Source organism: Coenobita brevimanus, chromosome 57 (genome assembly GCF_032717465.1).
Source record: "Coenobita brevimanus isolate Jiangsu-jjx chromosome 57, ASM3271746v2, whole genome shotgun sequence".
Taxonomy (NCBI): Eukaryota; Metazoa; Arthropoda; class Malacostraca; order Decapoda; family Coenobitidae; genus Coenobita; species Coenobita brevimanus.
Window position 1 is genome coordinate 31,805,252 of NC_137010.1, and position 15,217 is coordinate 31,820,468.

The 15,217-nt window shown below is 39.7% G+C and overlaps 1 protein-coding gene across 1 annotated transcript in view; it reads left to right on the forward strand.

Annotated features, from left to right (window-relative positions):
• Positions 1 to 15,217, forward strand: part of LOC145402330 (uncharacterized) — a 248,485-nt gene that overhangs the window by 227,707 nt on the left and 5,561 nt on the right. The window contains exons 4-8 of the mRNA XM_080274472.1: positions 4,127 to 4,231; positions 7,194 to 7,775; positions 8,699 to 8,939; positions 10,396 to 10,486; positions 13,252 to 13,401. Of these exons, the coding sequence (XP_080130598.1) occupies positions 4,127 to 4,231; positions 7,194 to 7,775; positions 8,699 to 8,939; positions 10,396 to 10,486; positions 13,252 to 13,401 (1,169 nt within the window). The remainder of the gene's footprint in view (positions 1 to 4,126; positions 4,232 to 7,193; positions 7,776 to 8,698; positions 8,940 to 10,395; positions 10,487 to 13,251; positions 13,402 to 15,217) is intronic.

Below are 15,217 nucleotides of genomic sequence, written 5' to 3' on the forward strand. Positions count from 1 at the left end.
ATGAAAGTCAGTAGTTCTCATTGCGGGGTAGAGTTAATTTCATGACCAAAATATCAGTACTAAGTTTACCTGATATTATACGTATGTATTAACAAATATAAATCCAACAAATATTTCACGTTCATAGTCTCACAGTTATTGAATCACCTTGGCAGCAGAGTTTTTCACGCTGATGAAATTGCTAAAAACGGAAAAAAAAAAAAAAAAAAAGTGAGTGTGAGTGAGTGTGTAGGCGTGGGGCTTACGGCGAGTGAATCCCCCCGCGTGATTGCGTGACTTGCCAATCACCGCGGCACTGACGAACCTGCTGGGCGATTGAGTGATTGGGATTGGCACTGAGCAAGGTGGGGATATTCCTGCATTGTTCTTGCCATCACCGGACGATTTTCTTCACCTAAGGGCCGATTTTTCGAACTGGAGGGGTTAGACACAGCTTTCATTCGCCCCTTCGCACCAAGACGTTGATTGTTGTGACTATTACCATTTCGTTGTAACTTAATACTCTCAGCAATATACAACAGAATACTATGATGTAAGATGCAAAATAAATCACAAAGGATGGGGTGTTACGGAATCCCATAAGCCACCGAAAAAAATGACTCAGTGAATAACTACACAAACAAGCGTAACTGAAAGCAAAGCAATCGTAAATTTCTGAAGTGTTCCTGGATGCACTAAAGCTTCCTGAATGACTGATAGGGGACATGAACCAATGAATGAGGGCGTGATTTAGCTATTGTCTGAGAGCTAACAAGGACCTGTAAATAACTATACCTGATTCAACGTACGGGTTGTAAGTGAAGGCAACAGTCGTAAGTAAATGGAAAGCCGATGGCGTTGTAAGCGAATAGACCTACAGCAATTACCTCGTTACTGCAAGCAATGGTTATGCGTGATTGGGCCTAAATTTGCCACCTCTTCATCTTTAATGCAGAGCTGTAACAACACATTAATGCCGGTGATGGTAGTCATAAAGAAGTGCTATGGAAGGGTTGCAGCGGTAAAGAACTGTCATCTGCTACCCCTGAGCTACGTGAAATATGTTATTAAAGGACGAAAATCTGGGCCAAGCTAAGCTTAAAAAAAAAAAAAAAAAAAAAATCATCCAAGGTAATACACAGCGAGAGTATACTACGATTTTACTTTCACGCTGGACTTTTTTTTTTTTTTTATTCTTGCTACTTTTAGCCGATTTTATAAAACTGGAAAGCCGTCCAGTACTGACGGGGTTAATGAAAGTTTTAAGTATCCTCCTCCGTGTCAAAAGTCAGCTAAAAAGAGAACAATTATGCAGAGATACCATGATTGAAAAAAAAAAAAACTCACAGTGAAGTGGTTAATTGGAAGTTGACGTTGGGAGAGAAAGCAAAATTAAAGTCCAGTTATTACAAGCATTAACCAGTGGTGATTGACAAACGCTTGCATACCAGCCTGCCTCAGCCGTCAAAATAAACACAACAACAACAAGAGTGCGTGATTGCATGGCTGTTGTGACCGCGGGAAATGAGTGCTTGTGATTGCATGAAACACCAATTACGCATTCAAGCAGGGCCATCATTAGTTGTGCCATAATGATTCTACACTGAGTGGTATTGTTGCTACTATTTGTGATCAGCTGTGTTGTTTTGTTTACGTGTGGCCGACCCCTTTGTTTGCCTGCCTTTTTGACTTGTTGATGGTGTTGGTATTCCTCATGTCATTAGCGATGATATATATATATATATATATATATATATATATATATATATATATATATACAGTATATTGTGTGTGTGTGTGCGTGTGTTTATATACCGTATATATATATATATATATATATATATATATATATATATATATATATATATATATATATATATATATATACACAGTATATTGTGTGTGTGTGTGTGTGTATATATATATATATATATATATATATATATATATATATATATATATATATATATATAATTGGTCCTTAAAATATACGAGTTTGAGTATTGAACTTCCTAAATTTAAATTATTTTACTATGTATGTAAAAAGTCGTCATGGCAAATTTTATAAAAACCGACATTTATCTCCTACTGTAATACTTGGTGAAATTAGGTTATTTTCAAATAATTTCCAGCTAACCACCAAACAGTGATAATTATGGACAGTCTCACATATACAAATAGTTCTTGGCCTACAGGTACGTTTAATAGCAAGAACAATATTCACATTTATTTTACCGGCATGTGTTGTCATATCTGGATGAAAATGACGGAATTGAGCATTTCTGCTCATCAGACGTCAAAATAATGCGGTTGAAATATTTTACATTCAAGGAATCCAGCTGGCCAAAAACTATTTGTACATGAGAGCTTGGGTCATAATTATCATTGCTTGATGGTTGACTGGAAATTATCTGGAGATAACCATATTTCACCACGGGAGAACTTCCGACCTCCTGTGCGACCTGTTAACGTTCATTTACTGTGCTAAATTTTTGCATGGGCACTTTTTAGGCACACAGTGAACTATTTTAGATATAGGAGCTATGAAATTCAAACTTTTCCACTTTAAGAACCAACCTCATAAATATATATATAAATACAGGGTGACTCAGAAAAACCTTCCACATTTCAAAGGTAAATGAAAAAAAAAAAAAAAAAGTTAAAGATAATCAAAATATTATTTGCACACATGAAACTTCATTCAATACAGTTTATATTCATCATGTTTTAAAGATGACATCCTGCAAATGGTGGCCGTCATTGTCTATACACGCTTGGAGGCGATTTCTGAAGGCTGCCATGGCTCGACGGGTCATGTCGGGTGGAACAGCGGCTGTCTCCTGCTGAATAGCAACCTTAACGGCTTCAAGAGTTTGGGGTTGATGAGTGTGGTTTCAGCAAGATGGAGCTACGACACACACAGCTCGAAGATCATTGCAAGTGCTGAGGGAAATGTTTCTGGGTCGGGTGATCTCACTGCGTGGCGATGTTGGGTGGCCGGCCCGTTCCCCTGACCTCGACCCTTGTGATTTTTTTTCTGTGGGTCTACCTTAAATCACGAGTGTATACTCATCGACCCCAAACTCTTGAAGCCGTTAAGGTTGCTATTCAGCAGGAGACAGCCGCTGTTCCACCCGACATGACCCGTCGAGCCATGGCAGTCTTCAGAAATCGCGTACAAGCGTGTATAGACAATGACGGCCACCATTTGCAGGATGTCATCTTTAAAACATGATGAATATAAACTGTACTGAATGAAGTTTCATGTGTGCAAATAATATTTTGATTATCTTTTTTTTTTTTCATTTACATTTGAAATGTGGGAGGTTTTTCTGGGTCACCCAGTATTACATATACATATACTGTGTATATATATATATATATATATATATATATATATATATATATATATATATATATATATATATATTCATTCATTCAGCCATTGCCAGACGCCATGTATCCCAAACGGGGTGGCCAAGGGCTTAGAGTTAATTGTTTTACAGGGAGGGGCACTAATCCTCCACCAACCCCACTTGAGACGTATATATATATATATATATATATATATATATATATATATATATATATATATATATATATATATGTGTGTGTGTGTGTGTGTGTGTGTGTGTGTGTGTGTGTGTGTGTGTGTGTGTGTGTGTGTAAAGGGTACTGTTGATTATCAGGATCAGTAAACATAAGGTACTTATTAACGTATTACTAATAATCATCTGAATGATGAATGAACGGACATTTAGCCCACTTCAGTAGCCACTGTCTATAGTTCTACTTTTGTGTTCTGCTAGGCATGGGTCTGCATACTGTTAATCTTATTTACTTTAGTAATAACACGGTTAGTATGACACTGAACATCATCATTACTGTTTATCACCCCCACCACCACAACTACTACTACTGTTACTACTACTACAGCTACTACTATTACAGCACTACTAATGACATTGCTTTTTCTTACATAACAACCTCTGTCCATCTGGAACCATTCAGAACGCCACAGGATATCTTTCAATCACCACCACCACCACCACCACCACCACTCCTACTACTACAACTGCTACTACTACTACTACTGCTACCATTCTTGGCACTGTGGTAGTAATGCTATATTGTTTTGTACACCCAGGGGCGGAGTGAGCCCGGCGGAGGGCCCAACACCCCCCGCCCCACCCCAGCAGCAGCAGCAGCAGCAGTCAGATGGATACTGGAACATGCACCTCGAGGTTCTCAGGTAGGCCACACTGGGATAGGAGGGTTCTTGCCCATAGGGTAGGGTACGGTAGGGCAGGGTAGGGTAGGGTAAGGTAGGGTAGCGTTGGGTAGGGCAGGGTAAGGTAGGGTAGCGTTGGGTAGGGTAGGGTAGGGTAGGGTAGGGTAGCGTTGGGTAGGGCAGGGCAGGGCAGGGCAGGGTAGGGTAGGGTAGGTTAGGTTAAGGTAGGGTAGGGTAGGCTAGGGTAGTGGTTTGATTTGGTTTTGGTAGGATAGGATAGGATAGGACAAGGCAGGGCAGGTTAGGTGAGGCAGGTGTGCTCTGATTAAGGTTTGTTAGCGTAGATTACACTGGGTTACGTTAAAACAGATACTTAGGTTGTTAGATAAGAAATTATTTAGAACAGATTATGTCGTCAAAATGTATTACTGTATGAGATCGTGTCAGCTCGTGTCAAAATACACGGTAGTCCGTAAACAGCGCTGCTCCAGAAAATCACGCGGTCGTATATGTTGCGGGGACGGCTCAATCTGCTGATATGGGCGTGGGTGTGGCAATGCGGGTAGAAAATTAATAAACGACGCAGGGCAGACCTTGTTAACATTGACCAAGTAGACCCCGCAACAAACAAGGGGTCGTAAGGCCGAGATTGTCAGGGCAGGTTAAAGTAGGCCACGTCAGTTTTGAAAACGGTGAAAGGAAGGGACGGGTTAAATAATAAATAATAAATAAATAACGGCGACATTAACTAGGGCAAATAATTGGTTAAAATTCTTCCTTAATCCTTAACTCGCGCCTGATTAGCCTCTCTCGTATTCTGTTTAATCGTCCTCTGTTGGTTACACAATTTAATTTGGCGTTTTTTTTCTCTCTCTCTCTGGATTTATTTTTTCTTTAGATCTTTCAATGGGGTTCTCTTCGTGGTGGTTAGAGAGAGAGAGAGAGAGAGAGAGAGAGAGAGAGAGAGAGAGAGAGAGAGAGAGAGAGAGAGGAGCATGAATAATGAAGTCAAGTTCATTTTGGTGGTAGGTGGTGGCTACCATCATCCACTCGCTTGATGTGGTGCTACCTACGTCTTCCTTCACCTTTTATCATTCTTTTTCTGTACCTGCCCTTCTCTCTTTCTATTTCCTCCATCTTTCCTGTCACTTTTTACACTCTTCTTTCCTTTTCAGGTGGTTTTACATTGCGTAATAAGCTTCATGATTTCCTGTAGGCCAAGAAGCCATTTACAATGCTGGGTGGTAACCATATAACCGACCCATACGTGTTCCCTACGTGTCAACAAGTGGGTTGGTGGGGAGTTAGTGTCCCTCCTTGTAAAATAACTAACTCAAGACAAACGGCCACCCCTTACGGGATTATGGCATCTGAGTACAGACAGGCAGACAGCTAAAGAGTTCATTTGAGAGAGAGAGAGAGAGAGAGAGAGAGAGAGAGAGAGAGAGAGAGAGAAAGCTTGAATAGTGAAAGAATTATAGGTCAGCTCTTCTGCATCTTTCAACCCCTCTCTCTCTCTCTCTCTCACCCTTTCACCAGCTGTCACCCAACCCTCACCCTTCCACTGTACACTTATCCCTCTCACCCTACATCCTCAGTCACATCCTTCTCTCTCACTCTAGACTTCATTCATTCAGCTTGAGTCATCCGTCCATTCACTTCACCCTATCGCAGCCTTTACCCCATCATTCCACACCCTTACATAGCCAGACCTCTCACCCAATGTCACCCTTAACCTCACTCCTCACCTCATCTTACACATCACTCATTTCCATCTCCAACTACACTCCTGTCGCACTACATCCTTCAGTCCCAGTTTAAACTTCACCCCACCAACACAAACCCCACAAACCAAACATTGCCCCACCCTTCCACCTTAACCTTTATTGCCACTCCATATTCTCAAACTCTCTTCCATCCCAGCCTCATTCCACACCTATCGTCCTCACTCCATACACACATCCTGCATACACCTCCCCCACCACTCCTCAACCACACCCTGCCCATCACACACAAACCCATCAGCTCAACCACCTGACACTCACCTCACCCTCACCCTTACATCCCCCTCCCACCTCCACATGCCAGCCTCATTCTTCCTCCCCAACTCCAAGCTCAGTCGTCCTACCCAACCTTAACCTCATCTCACTACACACACACACACACACAGATCTCAACCTCACCCTTTTCCACACTAACTCAACTCATCAGCCTCAACCCCACAGGCCTAACTCTTACTATCACACAGCTTCCACCACATCCTCACCCCACACACACTCTCACCCTTGTATCTCAACCTCATTCCACACCCCACCAACCTGACCACCAATGCGTCTCCACAATCGGATTCTCAACTATGCATCTATTTATCGAGGCACCTTCACTCTTCATCAGGGCGTCTCTAACTCAATTACCACACGCCCGCGCATAAAAACCGACGGCCAGCTGAGAAATGCAGGGGTATGGGGCGGTTCAAAGTGGAGAAGGTGGTTTGGGGATGATTTCTGCAAGTATTTTAAACTAGTGGAGGTATTTGTTTCCCAGATCTCATGTAAGATTAGAAAGGTGGTAGAGGGTGATGTGGTAGCTGCTCTATTTGGGTTCTGATTTCCCAGGTATAATTAGATTCATGGTGGTAATTGCCTGTTTCATTCATCAAATACATGTAAATTGTGTTATTACTGTACTATGATTCCTCTCTCGGAAGGTTTGCCACTCAATGATGCTTAATTCTTTATTCATTTATATTCAAGATTATTAACTTTTCCATTATTTTACTCACTAGGACATTTGTAAATTTGTTATTTTTGCTTTATAATTTATAATCTATAGAACCTTTCTCATTATTTCACACACTATGGATTGTTTAAACTTTCTTCTACTTTTTCATGTAGGCTAATCATTTAGACTTGAATAAAAATTTTCCTCCGGTATTGATATTTTGTATGCAGTTATGCCACTAACATTCATCTGTCTTCCCCAGTAAACTAAAGGGTGAAGTGAAGGACTGGTATGATGGTGGGGATAGCATGGAAGGGGGCACTGGGAGTATTGGGCAGCCTGGAGGGATCAAGCAAGAGCCTGAACCCTATGCCCCCTACCCCTCACACCTCCCACCCCACCATCACCCCATGACCCCAGAGCCCCACTCAATGAATGGGCCACTGGGGGGACACATGGGGTACCCAATGCAACAGCAGCAGCAGGGGGCACAGGGGCACTACCAGGGCTACCACAACCCGGGTATGGGCGGTGATCTGGCTCCCATGTCTCCCGGGTACCAACGGCATCCACAGCAGCATATGACACAACAGCACATGGGAGGACACTTAGGCGGGTACTCGGATCAGGGTTATGGCTACCAGATGGGAGGGCACATGGGTGCAGCAGGGATGGGAGGGCACCCTGGTCATGATGGAGGACCGCCAGGTAGAGAAGGCGACCCCTACAGCTTTGTGGATGAGTACAGTGGACCGCCACCTCGGCCAATTGAGGAGGTGCTCGGGACAACTCAACCCAAGCGCAGGGGACGCAAACCCAAGCACATCAAGCTCATGGAGAATGGGTGAGTCTGAATGACAGATTCATATATCCACTGCTCAATGTATCTTAAAATCCTTAAAAAAATATACAATATGTATAAATCTCATAGGTTGGCAAAAAGGTCAAAATGATGATATAACTTTTACCACTGCCTTTGGTCAGCAAAAAGGGCACCTACAGCACCTGGTCACAAAGTCAACCTCCCACAGCCATGCTGATAAATAAAACTGCCACAGTTGTCCACATTGATTTTTGTTCTTGTGTAGTTCAACCCTCATCAATATATGAAACTAAGAATGAGTGACTACTCATAAAGAACTCAGCATGTCATGCTGACATTATCAGCTCTCACCACAGGTTCTGGCAGAACTGTTCTAGAGTATAAAAAAGTGTTCCCTTATCTAGAATGATGATCTGCAAGGAACTTATTTATGTATTGGTGATTCAAAAATTTTACCAAATCTCCAGCTTTGCATTAAGATGGTGACAAAGACTGACTCTGTCTGTCATGCAACTTTTTAGTGGAAAAGTATTTTCAATATTATTATTATTATTATCATTATCATTATTATGTGTCTGACTCCAGGCATTGGCTTAACAGCCTGTTTCCATAGGTTCAGCAGTTCTACTATGTGCCACCTACAGTATCTTCATTTGTTGCAACTTCAGCACTGACATTCACTGTCTTAATACATGCTAGGTTGTCTCATACAAAGCTGGTGCCTTGGTTATTAATGAAAGTGCTTTTTTGACTTGTTGGTGGACCTTGTGGAAGATCAGTCAGTCTGTTTTAACAAAATTCAATTAATCAAGCTGATCCCTGTCCCAGTCTGGGGTTTGAGCTCACATCATTTCAAACAACAGATGACCTCTCTAACCACTCAGTCACCACCTCCCAGATTTTTCATTTATTTTTAAAAGTTATTAAATCATGTCAATTTCCAGCTGTGCGGTTAACCACATGTCTCAAACAATCCCCAGCGGTGACCCACTTGCCATTGCGGCAGCGCAGGCTGCCCATGAGGCAAAAAAGCGCAAATGGAAGCAGCTTGGCCCCGACGGAAAACCCATCCTGGCCCCTATCAAACAGCGAAAGAAAGTTGACCGCTTTGATGGCATATCTGAGGATGAAGTAGCCAAGAGAACCCTACCAGATCACCTTGGCCCAAACCTTGATATAGTCATTGTGAGTATATGGCACAACTAAAGTTTTGAGGGGGGTCTTAGTGAGCAGTGTAGGAAGGATTAGGAACTGCCTCAGGTATTGCAACTGATTTGGAATAAAGGAACATGTTATGCAAGCTGTTATGAGAGAAAATACAATACATAAAACTTTAAAATATGGACAAATGCTTAGCTGTCATGAAGCTGTTTACAAGAAGTGCAGTAAGGAAGATGGCAAAAGGACATGCAGTCTGGGGAACTGTAATAAGAGAAACCAAACCTCACACATGCAAACATTCAAAATGCCATCTACTGTTGACTGATGATAATTAATTTTTGTTATAAATATTTCTGATCACCGATATATTTCTTAAAAGCGTAATAACAATTTTTTTTTTTTTTTTTTTTAAATACAACTGCAAAATACGACAGCCTTTTTTTTTCCAACAAGTACAGTACATGCACCATGACTTTACAGAGGCTTGGTTGAATATCTGTTTCTATGCTGTCTAGTAATTATTAAAAAATATGGGAATTATAGCCCTGTGCTGATGTTGACCATTACTGATTACAGTAAAAGGTGGTAGGTTATGTGACTGCAAGAAGCAACTGATATTTTCTTGTTTTAATGCACTACAGACTTACATCTTTAACAGAAGAAAAGTCTGTATATTACTTCCTTGCTATACTGTATAAAACTAAATTTTGAATATGGGTAATATTTGAATACTGCCCTTTTCTTACCTCAATTCACATACGTAGCCTTCCCTAACTGTCATGCAACAAAATCTGAAACAGAGAAAGTGTTATATTAAACTACTGCCAATAATTTTTAAGTGAAGCAGAGTAATTTCTATGTAAAGGAAATTCCAAAACATTCACATTTAAAGACAATGATACCTTTGATATATAAGCAACTTTAGGTACTGGTTCCTATATTGACATTATGTATATATATATATATGCTGTCATTGTATATTTTGTGAATATAGTGTATATATTTATACAGATTATACATTACATAAAAATTCAGATATAACACACAGACATGTATACTGCATACTTCACCAGATATACATGTTTTGGATTATGAGAGCTCAATAACTTTTGCTAAATAATCACAAGGTACATGAATTAAAGAGTAAATATTGTGTTAATAAGAAACAGTAATATTGCAAGTACTGTAGTTTAAACACTCAGCATATCTGGGTACCAATACAGTACAGTTCTACAGTACAGTACACTACTATATTTTTTAATGGCACTGACATGTAATTTCTTGCTCTGGAAATTATGAGCATTAATTCAAAGTAAAATTTTACCGTATATACATGTGCATTTTGCTGTTCATGAGGTTAGAGCCTGTAAAAAAAAAAAAAAAAAAAAAAAAAAAGTCCAAAATTCAAATAGTGTATATCTTTTAAAACCAACCATTGGGCCCGTGCCCGAGTGAGCAGTCTAATAATGGTAACATGAAGATTTCTAAATTCCCCTTCCAGATCGGTATAAATCCAGGTTTGTTCGCGGCGTACAAGGGTCACCACTATGCCGGCCCTGGGAACCACTTCTGTGAGTATGGTTGAGGATATTTTGATGTGACTCACTGTGTTCTAAATTTTTTCAACATATTTCTGTGTACAGATTCTTTTGGGGGGCTTTTACTTTTCTACTCCTTTATTTTTTTTTCATTACTATTGTGTTCCTCTTCACCACCACCCAAAGTTTTCATACCAGTAGTGTTTTCTTCTTTGGCACCAAGTGTACTGGGTGTTGTTGTCATGTTTTGGTTGCTATTTTAAATGTACCTGATTCGGTTTTATTTTCATCTTTTGCTGCCTGACTCACTGATAACCACAGCACCATTTAATGTCATGCATCTTTATTTCATACAGTCACAATACTGGCAAAACTTAACTGTATCCTCTGTTACAAGTATTCTTTTTTTTCCTTTTTTTTTTATTATTGTTGCTCTTATCATTTGAGTACACTACACATATACCAGACCATTTCACATTAAATTGGCTTCGAAGAACGCGAGCTTGAACTATGATGGTGTAACTAAATGTCATCTTGTGTTAAAACTTTGTCAGAGAGAAATTGTTTAAACTTGGCTTCTCAGCATGTTTAATGATGTCATGACAGTGGATGGCAGCAAGACATCCATTAAATATACATATTAATGGAGGGATATTTATTATTATTACAAATACAATACAGGTATTAGCATGAATATGGTCAATCGCTACCAAACCGTGGCCTTCCCCATTCCATTCGGTGATTTTGTTCTCTTTCTCTTTGTACAGTTTTCCAGTTCTGTGAGTATAGCAAGTACTTTGACGTTTTTCCTTGATTTAGCAGTTTTTCATTTATCTGGTCTCATTTGTCCTTTCTCTCCTTTCCTTCCAGTTTTTCTTGTGTTGGTTAATGCATTTCCTTTGACTTCCACGTTTGTCTTTCACTCCTTATCTTCCTTCTGTCATTTTTTATTCATTCTGGTGTTCATGCAACAGTATCAGTGTTTTATCATCTCAGTCTCCTCAGCCTTTCTACTGCACTGGTTATCCATCCCTTTTCATGTCTCTCATAAGCTTACAAGCCAGACTTTGAAAATCTTTTCCTGATATCTGATTTCACTTATTTGCGCTTTCAGTATGCCATTATGTCTATCTTTTGCTTTTTATGAAAAGTTCGTCTCTCTGCCATCCTACTCTACAAAATTTCAAGTAAAATTTTGATACAGTTAATCTATGAGTACAGTGCTTTTTTTTTTTTTCTATCTCTCTCCTGAAAATCACTCCATTCCTACAACCAGTGTGCTGTCCACCAGACTGCACCTAATACTCTGAGTAGCTCACTATAAAAATTTTCAAGACATTCTTAAGCCAAGGCATGCAAAACCAAACTTAAATCTCAACTGGGTTGCAAGTAAATTTAGTGTCAGTGATATTGTTCCATCTGTAAGCAATAAATGAGGAACGGTATTAAATACTGTGTAATACAAAAGACAGTATTTTACCAAAATGGAGAAAAATGAAAAGCAACACTCTTGTATGGAAAAATATGTTTGGAAGTGAGTGATCCATTATTTGCTCCTTCAAGCCATAGATTTACAGAAACTCTTGTGAAGTGTTTAAGTCTATCCTAACTAGCTTCTGTAGTGTATTTTAAATGTTCTTTGTTTTTTCAGTGGAAAATGCATACAGTAGTTACAGTGATAAAATGCTGTTGTATCCCTTTTGACTGGCATTCCCCTCCCAAGCCAAAGTCCAGTGTTGTGACATCACCATAATAAGCAGAGATGGACTAGGGGAAAAAAAAAAAAAAAAAACAGCAATACTTTTACAGTACTGTAACAACTATACAACAGAACTTGAGGCTATGTGGCCATGCAATAACCACCCAAACATGACACCTCTCCACCTCCAGCTTTTCTCCTAACAATAAGATGCTTCCTTGTTTGCATCCCCATCCCAGAATGCTCCTCCAAATTTCTATATTTCCTCTCTATGCACTTGCCAGGGAAGCATAGCCAGACAGAGTAGCATTTAGTACACATGTTAGTGAACTGTTGGGTATGTTAGTAAACTGTTGGGTGTAAATGTCTTACACGAATCTTTTGAACCATCCATCTGTGATCCTAAAACATGCGTTGATGAATTTCCTATGCCTTAAATTTCCACTCCCATCCATCTTTAATTCATCACCCTCTACACAAGCCTCAACTCTACCAGCTGTCACTCCCTTAAGCCAAAACTTTTCATATAAAACACTTCAGCCAAACTTCTTTACACTCACTGGGAATGACTGGTCCTTTTGGCCTCATCCCTGATTCAAGAAAGTGTTGTGTTTTCTTATCTCAATTTACCTCAAAACCAATTTTCTCTGTGCAAGTTCCAGATCATAAAATTTAGGTTATCATCACCTGATATTCTGAAATAACCAGTGATTATCAAAAATACTAAAGTTCACTGCCTAATAATTAAAGATGCTCATTAGTTCACAAGTTTCCAAAGTCAGGTGCATTAAATTTCTCCTCACGTCTTGCAGACTTCCTTAACTACTACAGACTTGCAGTACTAAAACTTTTGGACCACAATGAATCTTGAAACTCAAAGCTCAGCCCTTCTCTCTATATAACCATAGACACACCAACACTGATATCATATTAGATTTCATTCTCCACATTCCTCTACATCACTCATCACTACCTTAATGCCCATAGTACATCTAATAACCACCTTCATCCTACCTAAATCCTTTATCACCATTTTTAAATATTTTTCCATGCCTAAAATCACTACATATCCCTCACATCACCATTTCTGCACCCCCAGGGAAGTGTCTGTATCTCTCCGGTCTCATTCCGGAGCCATTGACCTCAGAAGACGATTTTCGGCTACTCGAACATGGAATCGGCTTCACCAACATTGTTGCCCGCACCACCAGAGGCTCAGCAGACCTAACACGGAAGGAGATTAAGGAGGGTTAGTTGATTGATCACTGCATGGTTAATGATAAATTGGATTTCTGGGGATGTGAAATTACCTCATCTTATTAGTGACAACTGGGGAAAATGTAGTCTGCTTTATGATTTACTTCACTAGAGGATCAACAAACACAGAAAGGAAAGGAACTTGACAAGAAGACTGTTACCGAACTAAATTTTGGAATATACAGAACAGAGAAGATGAAAGAAATATTAGAACCATAGTACTATGCTGTACTATAATGATGTCTTGGCTAAGAGTATGGCTTGGACAGCTCTTTGTATCATCAGACAAGAATTCCTGCCACTTATAACACCATCAGTGACTGCAGTGGATGCAGAGGGGTTGGGTCAAATGATCTCAGTGTTTAGTAAGCTGGGTTACACATTTATGCCTACTCAGTGTACTGTGCTGTTACTGCTATAATGGATTTGGGTTGCTTTCATATGATTTGGGCAGGAAATGTATAGCAAGAAAAAATTTTCTTTTGCTACATTTTTCAGTTATTCACTTATAGATGTTATTAACATAAATGTCTGGAAAATATAACAGCCTTCATACAATGAATTTCCTGAATTTAAAAAAGAAAAAAGTTTAGAGGATGAAGTGAATGAAGCAGTACAGTACAGCAGGGAAGGGAGGCTGCTGGTTCACTGAGAGGAATAGAAAAAAAAAAAAAATTGCTGCATGACAGTGTTGTGATCTTCAATATAATGTATGGAACTTGGGCCCTGTTGGAAGGACTCAAGTCAAGAGTGACAGCAGTGGAAATGAGTTATTTGAGAGAAATATGTGAAGTTACATGGAGAGGCAGAGACAAAAGTAGAAGTGAAGGAGCACTGTGGTGATGATGTGGATATGACTGAATGGATTAAGAGAAATACTCTTGAGATGGTTTGGTATGTGGAGACGAATGGAGAATGGGAGACTGACCAGAAGAGTGTACGTGAGTAGGTGGAGGGGGAGAGGGGCGTTGGAGACCAGAGATAAGATGGAAGGTTGGAATGGACAGATATATGAGAGAAGAAGGTGTGAGTTGGAGGAACAGCAGCCAAATGGCAAATGACAGGGAGACATGAGGTAATTTGTTTATGGCCACCCTTTATGGAATTAAGGAGTCAGGCTATACACTGACAGAAAAAACATTTTAATTTTTTCATCTGTATTTTCCTTTTGCTATTTTTTACTTAAAAATCAGTGCAGAGAACAAACTAGTGGTGGAAACAGTTCTGTGAAAAAAAATATATATATACCAACATCAGGTGAGATTATCTAGGAACAATTAAAAAAAGAAAAACTTTGTGCTACCAAGTCTATATACAGATCTACCCCACTATATGACCCGTCATTATGTGATATCCCACCTTAGTGGTGTGAAAAAATTAACACCTTTCCCCGCCAATCAGTGGCCAGTACCCGGTTATCTGATGGATTTTGTATTTCTGAACAGATTTTGATGATATTTTAGACTTAAATTTTGTTTTTAGGCTAATTTATAAACTCTTTTTAGGCTCAGATTAAGATGTTTTAGTCATAGGTGGGGTGAACACTGTCATTTTGTGGTACAGTTTACTAAGTTTGATTATGTCCAGACTTATTTTTGATGATTTTCATTTTGTGTGTGTGTGTGTGTGTGTGTGTGTGTGTGTGTGTGTGTGTGTGTGTATATGTGTGTGTGTGTGTTTAGGTGAGTTATAAACTGCTTTTGGGCTTAGTTTAGCCTGTTAGGGGGTTTTGGTGAGCTAAAAACTCATTTTTAACTCATTTGGGTGGGTTTTTGACTTGGCTTGGGGGGGAATCCCAAGGCTCCCAA